Source organism: Rhinolophus sinicus, linkage group LG05, assembly GCF_036562045.2.
Source record: "Rhinolophus sinicus isolate RSC01 linkage group LG05, ASM3656204v1, whole genome shotgun sequence".
In the NCBI taxonomy this organism is placed as follows: Eukaryota; Metazoa; Chordata; class Mammalia; order Chiroptera; family Rhinolophidae; genus Rhinolophus; species Rhinolophus sinicus.
In genome coordinates this window covers 175,875,710-175,893,211 of record NC_133755.1, presented here as the reverse complement: position 1 = coordinate 175,893,211, position 17,502 = coordinate 175,875,710, and the positions used below count along the sequence as shown (strand labels likewise).

Here is a 17,502-nt window from a genome sequence, read left to right as displayed (position 1 = left end):
GGCTGGAGGCCCTGGATGACACAGAAGTCTGCCCAACAGGATCTGCATGGAAAGGGACCCTACAGGTCAACGTTCAGCTCTCCCACCAGTGCTGTTCTCCTCTGTCCACATCCCTGGGGGGTTTTCACTCCACAGCCGGAACATCTCTGGGGAGGGGGCTTCTGTCCACCACAAGCTCTAGGTGTTGGGCATTTTCCTCTTGCATTGAGCAGGATCCGCCTCCCCTGCCTGCCCTCCACTCCTGGTTCTGAACTGTGGGACCACACAGAACACATCTCATCTTTTTCCCCCATGAGAGCTTTCAGATCTGGCATCTCCTAATAATGTTCTACTGTATTTGGGGCACTCCCAGCGGTGGGTAAGAACCTTGGGACCTAAAAGGTTTCTTCCAGCTTTACATTGAGTGGAAACCTGGGTTTCTCATAACAAAGGCAGCATGATGAGATAGAAAGTACATGGGGCTCCAAGTCAGCAAACCTTTGAATTGATCTGTCTATGAGCAACTCACTTACTTTATACTTGGTAATGATCTATGTAATTGTATGTGTGCTTGGGAATTCTTATGAAGTAAGAACAACCCAACCTACAAAACACTTCTAAAATGTAATAAAAATTTCATGAAATCTAAATTTAATAATTAATCAAGTTGACATATTCATGTGTCTTGTAGACATTAAACATTTACTCATTTCGATTTTGTAGTTTTCTTTTCATGGTTTAGTACTTCTTTTTTTTTAGGTCTTAAATTTTTCAGCCTTCAGAAAAGCTCATAGACATTTTGCCTACAGTGTCCATCCAATGGGTAAAGTGATCATCAGCTCTGGTGTCTTGGCTCATGAATTAATTTGATGATACCAAGGCAATCACGTCATGAAGCTATGTTGCCATGTTGCGGCACTAAAGAGAATGCCTTGCCTCTAGCTCCTAGATCAACATTCAGGGTGGAACTTTTTGCACATGTGACAAAATTGGAAGAAGGAAGGAAGAGGAAAGGAAGACAGGAACAAATGAGTATTTGTCCACAACCTCCCATGAGCAAGTCCCAGTGAGGGGAACTTTCACATTCATTCAATTGAACATTTAACAAGCACCTACTATGTGCCAGGACCCTGTATTAAAGTGGCGATGGAAGGACGAAACAGACAGGAGCTCAGTCAATTCTGACCATAATCAGGGAGGTGGACATCATTATCCCCTTTTTTATTTTTTATAGTTTAGGAATTTAAGGCTCTTGGGATGAAGTGACTTGCCCAAGATCACCCAGGCCCAGGTGTCAGAGCTGGCAATTCAAGCCCAGGTGCTCTGACCCCACATCCTGCTCCCTCTTCCTTTCCCCACTGTGTTCAGTACTTAGATATATCCACTTGCAAAGCTTTTCCTTCCATTCTCTTTCATAATTGTCCTATTCTGTTAGCCTCACTAGTATCTAATTAGACCAAAAACTTGATTTGACTTAGTGGGGACAGAGTTGGCAGGGGTGGGTAGAGAGAAAGTAGGGAAAGATAATAAATCTGATTTCAGAAAATAATCTTCCAGCATATGGGATGAAATCAAATTAATATCTCAGATGACACACATGAGTAAGTCTTATGGTTTTTTTTTAAATGCCAGATGGATATTTCTAGGATAATGAAATTGATTCACATCTCCATTATTTCAAAGTGCATATCTAGAAACCATGTCATTCCTTCATAAGCATGGGAAAGCAAACCTTCACTGAGCTTTCCCTCCAGCTCGCTGCAGGACACCTCCCCACCAACCCCAGGAATTCACAGGCACCCAAACGCCACAATTCTAAATCAGCTTCCCCCTTTTTTATGGTCAAGATGGCAGAGTAGGTAAATGCTGTGCTTACTTCCTCTCATAACCACATCAAAATTACAACTAAACCACCAAACAACCATCATAGAGCTTTGCCTGAAGTCTTGCTGAATCAAAGCCCTACAACTAAGGACAAACAGAAGAAGCCACTTCGAGACTGGTAGGAAGGGCAGAGATGTGCAACTGGCTGGTTCAATACTCATGTGTGGCCATTAAAAATTGGGAGGGACATCTCAGCTGTGGAGGTCCCCTCTGGAGGAACAAGGGGTCCTAGCCCCATACAAGGCTCCACAGCCCAGGGTTCCAGTGCTGGGGAGAGAAGTCCCCATAATTTCTGGTTGTGAAAACCAGTAGAGATTGTGGTTCAGTGAGATGGAGGGAGGCTGCACACCCAGACACCGGTCTTAAAGGGCCTGCCCATGGACTTACTCACTGATGGGTTCACACACTCTGAGCTCCAGCACTGGGGCTGCTGCTGGAAAAGCAACAGGGACATACAAGGAGGAATTGAGTTGTCTGGCTTCAGGGTGAGGGCTGGAGGGGCAGCTTTCTCCAGAACAGAGGAGTTGCAAAAGCCATTGTTTTTTTGTTGAGCCCGCCCCCTTCCCGGCATGCAGACAGAGGTGACTGTCATATCTGAATCTTCATCAACCTGGCCAACACTATTTGTTCTCCCCTCCTGGTGATTCTGACATCCTGTCCCACCCAACTTTTGGGCACATCAAGCCACTTTCAGTAGCTTTTTGTACAAACAGCCTGCCTTGGCGCATGCTGCAGACTTTCCTAAAGTCTCTAAAAGGTTCACAAACCCCAAACAAGGAGCATCTGGCTTTGGCATGTCCCATACTTCTGACTGAGCAGCCCCAAGCCCAGTACTAGCAGCAGCTGGCCTTGGTGTGCAGCCTGGCCTCTTGAGGGACCTCCAAGCACAGCATGGGCTGTGGCCACCTGCAGATTGCTTTGTGGCTCATGCCAGGTGGCTCTGGAGAGGGCACAGACTGCTGCTGAACTTAGCCTGCAGTGGATCCCCTCCCGGGTGGCCCCAAGGCTGGCACTCCCAGTGGCCAGTTTCAAACAAAGCTGGAGCATCACCTGGCTGCATCCAAGGATGACTCACCCAAAGGACAGACTGACAGGCACCAGAACCCTGCTGAGGCAGATCCTCCTCTGTAGGATCAGCCTCTGCACAATACCGTGTTTCCCCAAAAATAAGACCGAGGTGCACCATCAGCTGTAATGTGTCTTTTGGAGCAAAAATTAACATAAGACATGGTATTATATTATATTACACTATATTATATTATATTATATTATATTATATTATATTATATTATATTATATTCCCGGTCTTATATTATATTAAAATAAGACCGGGTCTTATATTAATTTTTGCTCCAAAAGATGCATTAGAGCTGATGGCCTGCTTAGGTCTTATTTTGGGGGAAACATGGTAGCTCCTCCACTGTAGTCATGGCCAGTCCTCACAACCAATCAGCCCAAGGGTTAGTCCCTCTCACTGATGTGCAAACAGCAACCAAAGCTCAACTACAACAGGAGGACACACACAACCCACACAAGGGCCATACCTGGAGCACCCAGCTCTGGTGACCAGGGAGACTGCACCACGGGACCTCACAGGACACCTACTCCATAAGGCCACTCTACTAAGACCAGAAGACATAGCAGCCATACCTAGTACATAGAAACAAATACAGGGAGGCAGCCAAAATGGGAAGACAAATAAGTACATCCCAAATAAAAGAACAGAACAAAGCTCCAGAAAAACAAAAAACAAAAAACAAGAAAAGCTAAACAAAATGTAGATAAGCAATTTACCAGATGCTGAGTTCCAAACACTGGTTATAAAGATGCTCAGTGATCTCATGGAGAACTTCAACAAAGAGATAGGAAACATAAAAATGGAGATAGAAAACATAAAAAAGAACCAGTCAGAAATAAAGACTACAATAACTGAAATAAAGAATACATTAGAGGGAATCAACAGATTAGATGATGCAGAGAATTGAATCAATGATTTAGAAGATAAGGTAGCAGAAAACTCCCAATAGAACAGCAAAAAGAAAAAAGAATCCAAAAAAAATGAGGAGAGTTTAAGGGGCCTCTGGGACAACATGAAGCATATCACCATTCACCTCATAGGGGTACCAGAGGAAGAGAGAGAGCAAGGAATTGAAAACCTATTTGAAGAAATAATGACAGAAAACTTCCCTAACCTGGTGAAGGAAATGGATATTTGAGCTCAGGAAACACAGGGAGTCCCAAAAAGATGAACCCAAAAAGGTCCAAACCAAGACACATCATAATAAAATTGCCAAAGGTTAAAGACAAAAAAAGAATCTTAAAAGCAGCAAGAGAAAAGCAGTTTGTTACATACAAAGGGAGCTCCCATAAGACTTTCAGTTGATTTCTTAACAGAAAATTGCAGGCCAGAAGGAACTGGTACAAAATATTCAATGTGATGAAAAGCAAGGACCTACAACCAAGATTACTCTACCCAGTAAAGCTATCGTTTAGAATTGAAGGACAGATAAACAACTTCCCAGTCAAGAAAAAGCTAAAGTTCATCACCACCAAACCAGTATTACAAGGAATCTTAGAGAGACTTCTTTAAGATGAAAAAAAGGAAAATATGAATAATAAAATGGCAATAACTACATATCTATCAACAATTACTTTCAATGTAAATGGATTAAATGCCCCAACCAAAAGACACTGGGTGGCTGAATGGATAAGAAAACAAGACCCATACATATGCTGCCTAGAAGAAAATCACTTCAGGGTAAACAGGATCAAATATGTGGTGATGGAAGGAAAACTGACTCTGGGTGGTGAACACACAATGTGATATATAGATCATGTATTACAGAATTTTACACTTGAAACCTATGTAATTTTACTAACCATTGTCACCCCAATAAATTTTAATTAAAAAATATACAGCAAAAGAATTATCTTCAAAAAACAGAAAAAAAAAGAAAGAGAATCACCTCAGATTGAAAGACACACACAGACAAAAAGTAAAGGGATGGAAAATGATATTTCATGGAAAAAAAAAAAAAGCTGGGGTAGTAGTACTTATACCAGACAAAATCGTCTTTAAAACAAAGGCTGTAACAAGAGACAAACAAGGACTCAGTAACCCCACTTCTGAGTATTCATCCGTAAAAACCCAAAACACTGCTTTGAGGGGATGGGTACACATCCATATGTTCATTGCAGTATTGTTTACAATGCCCAAGATTGTTGTCCATCAATGAATGAATGGATAAAGAAGAGGTGGTACATATATACAATGGAACATTACACAGCCATAAAAAAAAGACATCTTGCCATCTGCGACAACAGGGATGGACTTAGAGAGTATTGTGTTGAATGGAGTAAATCAGATAATCAAAGACACATGTCATATGATTTCACTTATAAGTGGAATCTAAAGAACAAAATAAACAAATGAAACAGAAAATAACTCATAGAGAACATTTTGATGGTTGACAGATGGGTGGGTGTTGGGGGCGAGTGAAAAAGAGGAAGGGATTAAGAAGTACAAATTAGTTGTCACACAGTTGTCATGGGGATGTGGGGTATAGCATAAGGAATATAGTCAATAATGTTGTAATATTTATGTATGGTGTCATACGGGTACTAGATTTGTTGGGGTTGATAGATGGGAGGAGGGTTGTGGTGCAGGGTGAAAAAAGTGAAGGGATTAAGAATTACAAATTAGTAGTTACAAAAAGTCAAAATAAAGCATAGGGAATATAATTAATAATATGGTAATAACTATGTATAGTGCCAGGTGGGCACTAGACTAGTCAGGGGGGGATCACTTTTTAAATTTTATAAATGTTTAACTGCTATGCTGTGCACCTGAAATTAATATAAAATAATACGGAATGTCAACTGTAACTGAAAAATTAAAACAGGCAATTAAAAGATAGATGGGAATAAGTGGTCCAGATTTCCAAGTGTAAAACAAATAAGTCATGGGAATGTAATGTACAGCACAGGGAATATAGTCAATAATATTGTGATAGCATGGTACGGTGTCAGATGGTGGCTGGACTTATCATGGCGATCACTTCTTTAGGTATATAAATGCTGAATAACTACTGCATATACTGGAAACTAATACAATATTGTATGTTTGCCATATTTCAATACAAATCTTTAAAAATTATTAAAAATAATTAAAATAATAAAAATAATAAACCAGCTTCCCCCTGACCTGCACCTCCTCTTGTATTTCCAGTTGGTTGTCCTGTCACCAAGGTGAAAGCTGGGAGGGTGTCCCTCCCCTGCCCTGCCCCCCTCATCCCCCCATCCACCAGGCCTCCACATAGACTCCAAGTCCTGGGCTGTTGCTTCCTCTTTCTGACTCTACCTCTGCTGTCCTGGCCTGCCCTGTTGTCACGAGGCCGACTGTGAGGGCCTTCTTCTGTTCTTCCTGCTTCCTTCTGGCCTCTCTCTATGCCCACACGGCCTCCCAGGCCTCCTCCATTACTGCCAGCCTCATTCACCCCAGATGAAAATCTGATGGTATTCCTCATTAAACTCAGGCTCTGCAGTGGCTCCCTGCCACTCACAGAACAGAATCCATGCTGGTTATAAGGCCCCCAAAGCCCCCATGCACTTCCTCTCCTGCCTGAGTTCCCTCCAATGCCTGATTTGCAATCGACATCCTAGTAACACAGTCTTTTCCAGTCCTGCCGAAGCAGGCAGTCTCACCCCACGTATGCCTGTGCTTCTTTCTGCCTTTGCTCTGCTTGGAACATCCCTCCCACCTCCAGGTGGTCAATTCATTGCAACTTATCTTTTAATATTCAGCTCAGGGGTCATTTCCTCCAGGGAGCTTTGCCTGAAACCTAAGTAGTCCTTTTTAGAGTTCCCACAACCCCCTGCCTTGCATATGCTAGCACATTCTGTTAAAATTCTCCATGTACCAGTTTCTCTGAACAGATTATGTGTTAGTTGAGCCAAACTGACCTAAAGGTTTTCAAGGTAAGAGAAACTTCCTTTGCATCAAAGCAAAATATGGCTCAAAAAACGATTCCTTTTAAGCCAAAATTATGGAGAGTGCAAGAGAATTTGAAGACTGTGGTGATGATTTTCAAAGCTGGCTGCTGAATTAAAATCATCTCCAGTACCAATGCTTGGGCCCCGCCTGGGGATCCTAACTTAACTGGGCTCAGGGTATCAGTATTGTGGTTTTTATGTGTCTCCCAGACTGAGGCCCACTGCATCGTGGTAAACTTGGATCCCAGATAAAAGGGAAAATTCTGAAGAGTTTCAGCTGACACCAACTTGAGAGCTTTTAAAACTGCAATACGGCACGTAGTGAAAAGCACCCAGGTCTTGAATCACTAGCTCTGTGACTTCGAGCAAGACACTCATTATTTTAAAACATCAATGTCATACTTTGCAAAATGGGGCTATCTTGCAGGTTGTCGTGGGGATTAACTGAGATGATCCTGACAATAATAATATCTGCTAATTGCAGAGTGGTAAACTTCAGCAGGGACCCACATGACCACAGCATAATTCTATATTAAATAAATTTGGTTCCATTTTTAGAGCTGCCTGAAAATCACCTTGTGATTCTGACACATTCAACATTAAAGGATTTGTGCATTTGTTTTCACATCTGTCTGACTGGGGATTGGAACACAAGAACTCTTTCATTGATTGTGACTATATCCCAAAAATGAAATAAATAAGTAAAAGGGAAGATGGTGCAGTGCTGGGCAAATTGCGGACCAACTGCCCATAGTGACGATACAGACAGGAGGTGCCCTGGTATCTACTCTGCATCAAAGCTGAGAAAATCTGAGGGGTTGGGGCTCCTTCTGGTGAGCCATTTCTGCTCATTTCATGATGATTTTGGTTGGGGTGTCTGCTATGGGCAGACTAAGCAAGTCAATGGAAAGTAATATGACAAAGAATTAGTTTCATTATCAGTCTTGAAATATTTTAGCTCATTTTTCCATATTTTGACAATTCCTGGAAACTGCTTGGTATATATACGCCGTTTGGTCATAACATTACTCAAAGTGAGAGAAAGCAAAGCAAACATGCAGGACCTGCAACCCACGCTGGAAGTCACTTTGCTAGAGGCTTCCAGCTCTTTCAGCTAGGAGTTTTACCTGCATTTCCGAGAATATTAGAAAAACACAAACGCCAATTTCTCCCTTCAGGGCTTACTCCATGTGTCTCTTTCCTCTCACCAAGGTTCTTTGGATATTTCTTCCTTTTCCCTTCATTTTTACAAATTACTCTCATTTTCTATTTGCTTTTATGCTTTTAGTCCTTAAGTTTTCCTCCTTTTATCTGTTTCCATAATAAAACAATACTGAGTAAAACAGAACAGACAATGGCAACCAATTAGATAACTTAGTGAAATGGACAAATTCCTAGAAAGACACACACTACTGAAACTGACTCAAGAAGAAATAGAAAATCTGAGTAAACCTGTAAGAAATAGTGAATGACTTAGTCATCAAAAAACTACCCACAAAGAAAGGCTCAGGACCACGTGGCTTCACTGGTGAATTCAACCAAATCTTTAAAGAAGAATTGACACCAATTCTTCACAAACTTCCAAAAAAAAAAAAAAAAAAAAAAATAGATGAGGAGGAAACACTTCTTAACTCATTCTATGAGGTTAGTATTACTCTGACATCAACACCAGACAAAGACATCACAAGAAAACTACAGACCATTATCTTTTATGAATATAGATGTAAAAATCCTCAAAATACTAATAAACTGAATTCAACAATATATAAAAAGGATTATACACCATGATCAAGTGGGATTTATCCTAGAAATGCAAGAAATATGAGACAAATAAGAAGGGGAAATTTGGGTGTGAAGACCAGATTGCAGCATATCCCCCAATCCTGCACCGAGGGCTGGGTTCCTGGGTCTCGGGTCTATTGGTCAGGGCAGGCTGGGAGGAGTAGGAAGAGCCAAGGGTCACAGTGTTAACCTTCTTCTACAAGGGGGTGGGGACTAAGATGTTGTCCTCTGCTTTTCTGACCTGTTGAGCTGAAAAGATCAGAGACTCACAAACAGCTTAGAGCTGGATGGGGACAGGGTTTCAGACAAATTAAGTCCAGCTCCTATTTTGAAGATGAGGTAAACTGAGGACCACACAAGCAAAGTGACTTGTTAATAGTCAGGGAGATAACTGATGGGAACCAGGATTGGAGCTCTCACTCCCTGCTTCCCATCCAGAGCTCTTTCTCTCACCACAGTAATGTCCATTGTTGTTCAGTTGCTCAGAATGCATACAACTGACCTGATTGTTCTTGCCACCCATGGATATCAGGGAGTTAATAATAAAAATAACAATAGCTAATACTTACATAATACTTATCTTGTGCTCGGCAAGATTTTAAGTGCTTTATATGCATTAACTCACTTAATCCTCATAGAAACTCTCCAAGGTAAGGACACTAATATTCCCATTTTATGGATGAAAACACTGAGGCAGAGAGGTTAGCAACTTGTCAAGGTCACTCATCTAGTAAGTGATGGCAGTCTGACTCTTCCCACAATTAGTCCCCACCCCCTTTGAGAGGGGCACATGGAAGACTGCTTTCTAGCCTGGTGACCAACATCGATGTGCTCCCATGTGGAAGGAAGTCTCCGCCCACCTTTTATCACTGGCTGCAACGTCCTGGTCCTGGGACTCGTCTCCAAGACTACGCTATTTTCTGAATCTAGAGTTGACTCTCCGGGATTTTAAGATTTCATCTCTGATAGGAAGAAGGGGGAGCAAGGGGAACCATGGTGCTCACTGATGTAGGGCTTCCTTACCTTAGGTTCCATAGGTTTCGGGGGGAGACCCTGCTCCTGAAATTGTATGCAAAATGTCATGTGTCTGAGCTTATGGGGACCCAGATGTTATTAGGGTTGTGATGACTGAAGTGTTACTACACTGCATGGCTGCTGGGCTGGACCTGTGCCTTGCTCAGTTCTTTACAGTGTTTTCTGTGCCTTTTCCTAGAAAGATCTGAGTGAGCCTGCACAAAGGAAGGAATGAAGCTTCCCCCTTTTGTGTGTTGATGGCAAGGCTGTGGGCAGTGCTGTGTCTTCCACCTCCACTCAGGCAAGCATGGCAGAGGGCAGAAAGTCTGAGTGCACTGTCAGCCTCAGCAGGTCACCCAGAGTCCCAGGTCCTCCATGATGACTCAGGACACCATGGCTCCCTTGGTGGAGACTGAAAGCAGCTCCACTACAGGGTCAGAGCTCTTCCTCAGTCTCCTGCTCTGACTGGCACTTAGGGGCATGTGGATGTAACGTGTAGCTCTTTCCCTCGCTGCCCATACTAGTGTCTCATCTCCAGATATAGGGGACAACAAGAGGGCAAACGCTCTTAGATTTTTGAGTATTCTCCTGCTTCCTGACAGAACTCAAGCCAGAGGTGAAATCATGCCTTAGAAAGAATCCATACATTTAATTGAACTATAAGGGGTTAGCAATGGCGACTGCTTCACTGTACAAACTTCTTAGCTTCTGAAGTATCCTCTTTAAACAATCCTTATGGAATCCTAGACCAGTGCCTTCAAGGTCACTGGTTACTTGGAGGTGGCTTTCCCGAAAGAATAGGCAATTTCACCCTAAACATTTCTGCTACACCAGTGCCCATGGGGGTATGCCTTTAACTAGAGTTCTGGTGCATTTCTAGATTGGACTCCAGTGGGCACAACAGCAATTTGGTGACTCCGATTTACTGTGTGACGTGAAATGCACTCCCAACTTCCTTTGTTAAACCTGCTGTCTCTGGTTAGCACAGAGGCACATAGAAGGTGCTCAATAAATATTTGTTGAATTAATGAATTGTGTCCCATTCCATCTTGACCTAAAGTGGCCTAATGGTGTCAATACTTTCAAGACAGACTTTGTTTAGTTTTTAAATCTAGAGAAAATGTAGAGCATGGTGAGAACAATACTATGGGCATCATGGGATAAAACTAATGCAAGTTGATTGGTTTTGATAAGGACGACCGTCATCGGTGGTCTCATCTAGTGAAGGTTTGTAATACTTCCTTCATGTATCTGTTTATGCCCTGTTCCTGGACTGCTGACCTTGAGGGTAGAGGGAGTGTACCCTACAAATCTTGCATCCCTAATGCCTAGTTGAGTCCTCAACCCAAGTAGGGACTTGGGAAGAGTTGCTGAATGAACAAGAGCTATGTACACCGGTGTGCAAACACACGCACACATCAGAATAGTGATCAATGGATGCTGTGGTCACAGTTCTGGTTACTTCTGTCTTTGTAGGACACTTGTCATGCACCTGCAGAGAGCTGAGAAAGACCTCTGAGTGTGGATCTACTTGTCTTTAATGCCTATACACGTGAAGGATGTAGTGTACAAAGTGAGCATGGGTGTTAGAGTCATCAGATTGGGGCTAGATCCACAAATTAATGGCTGTGTGTCCTTGGGTAGATAAGCAACCTCTCCTAGCTTAACAACAAAAAAAAAGTGATAGAGATTCTTTTAAGGAGATCCAAGATGGCAGAGTAGATAAACACTGTGCCTGCTTCCTTCCATGAACACATTAAAGTTACAACTAAATTATAGAACAATCAACCTAGAGAATCATCTGAAGTCTAGCCAAATGGAAATCCTATAACTGAAAATATAAAGAAGAAGCCACATCGAGACTGGTAGGAGGGGTGAAGACGTGAAACGGGTAGGCCCCAAATCTCTGTGTGGCAGTTGATAACTGGGAATGATATTTCAGCCGTGGAGGTTCCCTTGGAGGAGTGAGAGACCCTAACTCTACACTGGCCTCCCCAGCCCAGAGTACTGGTGCTGGGAAGAGAAACCCCCACAACATATGGCTGTAAAAAACAGTGGAGATTCCGACCATCCGGGTAGGACAGAAGGCTGCGGGAAACCCAGACATCCTCATAAATGGGCTGAGCACACACTTCTCACTCACAGGCACTCACCTTCAGCTCTGGCGGAGGGACAGTAATTTGGGGGTCGTCGGAGTGAGGGCTGGAGGACAGTTGCCATTTCCCTGTGAGGAGGTTCTCCTCCCATACAGCTGGCGCGTGGCACCATCTTTCCTTTGGTGAGCCCGCCCCCACTCGGCCAAATCTTAATCTGATTGGCCTGGTGAGTTCCGCTGCTCCATCCTGCTGACCCCACCCTACCCAACTCGAACAACACCAGAGGCACTTACTCCATGAGCTGCCAGCTCCACCTGCATTGCATTCTTTCTTGAAAAACTATCAAAGTCCTCAGGACCCAGATAGGCAGCAGCTGGCCTCCATGTGCTCTGAGACTTTTGCTGAGTAGCTCCAGTCTCAGCACTGGCACCAAACCAGAATCCACACTAACCTGTTGACCACAACTCTTCCCACTCTAGTGACTCCCTGAGACCCTGCCTCACCCAACTCATGTACCGCACAAGACTTTATCAGTGGCTGAACCTTAAGCGAGGTGGCAGGTGGCAGCAGCCTTGGGGTGTCCTGGCTTTTTGCAGAGCTACCCCAGGTCTGGTACTCATGGCAGCCATCCTTAGTTCTCAGGGATGCCTGTCCCACACACCTACAGGTTTAGCACAGGCAGCGAACAACCATGGATCGCTTTGTAGCTCCTACCGTGTAGCCCCTGGCTAGTTACAGGCAGTGTGTGACATGGGCTTGCACCAGAGTCCCTCACAAGAGGCCCCAGAACCAACATACTTGGAGGTTGGGTTGAGACCACAACAGAGCACCATGCAATTAGCCCCACAACTGGCACATCCGAAAGGTGGTCTCAAGGTACCAGAGTCTGCTGGGGCAAATCCCACTCAGTGGGGTCAGCTCCCCACACAGCAGCCTGTAGTTATGGACATGGCCAAACCCAAGCCAGTCAGCCTGAGGGTCAACCCCACCCACTGATGTGACAATAGCAATCAAAGCTCAACTATAACAGGAGGGCATACACAACACAAGGGATAGTATCAGAGTACCCAGAGCAGGTGACCAGGGAGACTGTTTCACTGGGCCCCACAGGACACCTATACATAAGGCCACCACCCAATACTGGGAGATGTAGAAGATTTACCTAATACATAGAAACAAACAGAAAGGCAGCCAAAATGAGGAAACAAAGAAACATGTCCCAAATGAAAGAACAGAAGAAAACTCCACAAAAAGAATTAAATGAAATGGAGGCAAGTAACCTACCAGAGACAGAGTTCAAAACAATGGCAATAAGGAACTTAGTGAGAACTTCAACAAAGAGATAGCAAGCATAAAAAGGATACAGAAACCATAAAAAAAGAACCAGTCAGTAGTGAAGAATACAACAACTGAAACGAAGCATGCACTAGAAGGAATCACCAGCAGACTAGATGAAGCAGAAGACTAAATCAGCAATTTGGAAGACAAGGTAGCAGAAAACACCCAAGTAGAACAGCAAAAAGAAAAAAAAAAAAAAAAATGAGGATAGTTTAAGAGACCTCTGGGACAACATTAAGTGCAACAACATTCTCATCATAGGGGTATCAGAAGGAGAAGAGAGAAAGCAAAGGATTGAGACCTATTTGAAGAAATAATAACTAAAAACTTTCCTAATCTGGCAAAGGAAATAGATATACAAGTCCAGGAGGTGCAGAGTCCCAAACAAGATGAACTGAAACAGGCCTACACCAAAATGCATAATTAGAATGGCAAAGGTTAAAGATAGAGAATCCTAAAAGCAGCAAGAGAAAGGCAACTAGTAACTTACAAGGGAGTTCCCGTAAGATTGTCAGTTGATTTTTCAACAGAAACTTTACAGGCCAGAAGGGACAGGCACAAAATATTCAACGTGTTGAAAAGTAAGGACCTACAACCAAGATTACTCTACCCAGCAAGGCTGTCATTTAGAATTGAAGGACAGATAAAGAGTTTCCCAGACAAGAAAAAGCTAAAGAAGTTCATCACCACCAAACTAGTGTTACAAGGAATCTTAGAGGGACTTCTTTAAGACGGAAAAAAAAAAGATCAAAATAATGAATAATAAAATGTCAACTGTAATTGAAATATTAAAAAAGGGAGGGGCTATGAATGGGACTAAGAAGTCCACATATCCAGGTATAAAACAAATAAATTAGGGGATGTCATGTACAGCATAGGGAATATAGTCAATAATATTGTGACAGTGTGGTACGGTGTCCGATAGTTGCTGGACTTATGGTGATCACTTCTTTAGGTACAAAATATTGAATAACTATGGTGCACCCCTGAAAATAATATAATAGTGTATGTTAGCTACATTTAAATAAAAAATCTTAAAATAAATAAAGAAAACATGAGAGAAAAGCACGTCCACTTCCCACTGCTGGCTTGGGATTCATCGAGATACCAATCATTACGTGTCTTGAACAGGGCTGATGCTCAATAAACACGGGCCGGTCTCTTTACTCTTTCTGTCCCCGTTTTCGTCCTTTGAAAAAAAAAGTTCCGGGCCATTTGAGTGGGCGAGTGCAGACACAGAACAAGATGTCCTGTGATCACTTACAGACTGGCGTGGCCAGGACTTTGATGTATACATACGTTCTTTCAAAGATGACAAATTATTAGCAGAGCGAAGCAAGCCAACACAAACTAGACACCAGCACTCCCAACAAACTCGGCAAGTTCTGCGGGGGGCTGGCGCCCAGCTTCCCCGGCTGTAAACACAGCCAGGGCGTCACTGGGATTAGGCCGTTTCCCTGAGCCCCCCCGTGGTTAGTGTGATTAGCAAGCAGTCTCCGGATGGCTGGCTTTCCCCTTGCAGTTCTTTCTACTCAGAAACAAGGGGCGCAGGAGGCTGTGATCCCCCCAGCCTACCCCAAAAGGAGAGTCTTTGACTTGTTTGCCATGGAAACTGTTGTGCATGATTTAGGTCTCTAGAGGGTGGACAGAGCTGAAGACCCACAAGACGGGTCCCTTTCAGAAACGCAGAACTTCTTTAGGGAAATTTGTTCCAGATAAAGAAGGACCACGGCCTAAGGGATCTGAAGGCTCTGATGGTCAGGGCCAGCCAGGCTGTGATTTTAGGTGCCCGTGGAAAGCCCCCAAGCCTGCCCTGAGTCTGCCCTCTGGGCCTGGAAACAAAGCCTGCCTTTCCACACGGCCACAGAAGCACAACCTGTGACTCCTCCTTGGAGAGACACCTGGTCAGTTCTTGCTGTGAAGAAATGAGCACCTTGTCTGATTATTCGCCCTAAGGCGAATCCACGATTTTGGCTGAGTGGGAGAACCAGCAGCGCTATCCACTGCACACTTAAAAGGGGGTGAGGGAGTCAGTTTCCTACTGAGGCAAAGGGACGGAATGAGACACAGGGAGTGTCCAGATAGGCAGCCCTGCTTCAGGCAGCTGTATATCGTCCCCCAGACAACACCGTGGTCTGTGTCAGGGGACTTTCCATCACAAGGTGCCACAAGCAGTTTCTGGAAGAGATTTTGTGTGTACTGTCCTTCACAGCCCCTAACTGACCAGTCACTTGGGGGCCACATCCCTCCTCCCCTCATCTGAGCCTTCTGGACAGTGGGTGTGCAGACGCCCTCTAGGTGCTTGGTTTGGTACTGGGTTAGTGAGCACGGAAGTGGAAGGGAAAGCTTTGCAGGGAGCTGCGGCCCCACTGCAGGCCGCTCCTACCATGTCACTCTGTGACTGCGTGGACCCGTAGGCGGCCATCCCGTTGGAGGGCGCAGCTGGCTGTGGTGTGTCAGGCTGGATGTACCCTCTTCTGTCAATTAGGCTATAAGAGAAAACAAGAGTACAGGAGGGAGTGAATAAAAAGCCAAAGACGCCATCAACATTGCTTTAATTTCCATTTTGGGGGTCCCTCTTTCTGCGATGGGCCCCACTTGAGGCACCTTGGAAGACAGCTCTACTCACCTTTGGCAGTCAGGTACCACATTCTGTCACCTCTGCCTTTCAAAATGCTTGTAGCATCTGTTCCCTCCCTGCCCCCTGCTGCAGATCCCACCTCGTCTGCTGGCCTCAGCTCCACCAGCCTCTGCCCTCCATCCATGGCTCCCACCGCCATCAGCGTTTTTCCTATCCCAGCGACCTGACCACATCACCCCTTCTGCAGGCAGGGCGCTCCCAGGCCGCTCCATCACCTGCAAACAAGGTCCAGGCCCCTACTCTTGGCCTTCAGGCTCACACACCTGTCCCCAACTTTCCTCTCCAGCCTAAATCCACGTCTGCTTATTATACACGTGGCGCTCACGGGGTCATTCCTGCCACAGTCGCGTCAGTACCTGCCACGCGCTGGCGTACGGCTTGGGGACAGAAGCCACGGACTCCGTGCGCACTCTACTTTGCTAGCTGCGAATGTTTGTTCAAGCTCTGGTTTTTCCTTCCCAAAGTCACTTCCCCTCCCACTCCACTGCCCATTTTTCACAGCCAGGTTCAAAAGTGCCGCAGCTGCTGCTCTTGTCCCTGTACCTGCTTCCACCGCTTATCTGGCTTCTCTTAGCGCTACGTGGCACCCCTCACGGTTCTCCTGGTGTCACGGTGACTTTACACAGTTGTCTAGCAGCCTGCAAGCTCCCGAGGGCAGACTTTATCTTTTCTCTGCCACGGCCTCTGGCCCCAGCGGATTGGGCAGAAGGAGGTCCCTGAACACCCTGCTGGCACTGCCTGGTTCCCCCATTTGCGTCTGTCATGGAGTGTGAGCTCCACCAGGGCAAGAAGGGGGTCTTCTTAACCACTGTGTCTCCACAACGGACAGCCAGTAGGTGCTGAGCACATGCTTATTGGTTGAATGAATAAAAATGGGTCCTCTGTCTCCCACAGACACGTTTTTTGAACGTGTTTCTGAAGACTTTTTTTCTGTGCGCTATAGCACTGCTGCCGGTTAGAAGGTAGGGGTGAAGCCATCCAAAGAGCTTCCTTGAGTGAAGTCTCAGTGTTGAACTTGAGTCTAAGGGCAGAACGACAAAGGGCAACCGGAGGTTGGGCTAATAGGTGGGTGTGTCCACTGCGGACCCACCCCTCTTCCCCTCCCCCGCCACTGTGTGGCTCTCCCGGGACCAGGCACAGGGCAGGGCTGCAGACTCTGCTCCAACTTGTGTTTGGCTTTGAGAAGATAGGATCATTGCGATTACAAGATTCAGGTCTTCAAGTGACGGAAGAACAAGCCATTAAAATACGCTTGTGACAGGATCTTGAAAAGAAATGCTCGGTGCTTCAGTTTCAGTTGAATCTTCAAGTTTAGAAAAAAACAACAGGCAACCGAGAACCTCCATCTGCCAAAGGGAGGTGCTGGACCATCCATGCAGGACCGTCAAAGGGGTTCGCAGACCAAGTGTGCAACCCCCTTCGAGAGTATAAAAGACTGAAGGTGAAAAGAGCAAAGGATGACAGGGAGAAAGGGGTCATCGGCACCCTACACAGGAAGAGAACCAGGAGGCTGGGAGTGGGGCTGAGCAGCCAGATGTGGGTCCCTGGGAGAGAGCCAGTGGGGATTTGGCTTACAGGGCCATCTCCGGGGTTGGACTGTATCCCCCCAAAAGACATGTAGAAATCCCAACCTGGGGAGGCGTGAAGGGATGGAAAGTGTTAACCTTCAATGAACTTTGAAGTTCTGGTCACTGAAATGATACTATTTCGGAGGAAATGGAAGTGGCCTGAGTCTTTTTCCCCCCCTTAAGTGACAGAGGACATTAAGGAGCTCTC

General features: G+C 45.0%; 1 protein-coding gene across 3 annotated transcripts in view; it reads right to left on the bottom strand.

Moving 5' to 3' along the window:
* ZDHHC14 (zDHHC palmitoyltransferase 14) overlaps positions 1-17,502 on the bottom strand; it is a 248,302-nt gene that overhangs the window by 10,350 nt on the left and 220,450 nt on the right. For all 3 annotated transcript variants that reach the window (XM_074333749.1, XM_019749318.2, XM_019749308.2), the window contains exon 8: positions 15,472-15,574. In XM_074333749.1, the coding sequence (XP_074189850.1) occupies positions 15,472-15,574 (103 nt within the window). The remainder of the gene's footprint in view (positions 1-15,471; positions 15,575-17,502) is intronic.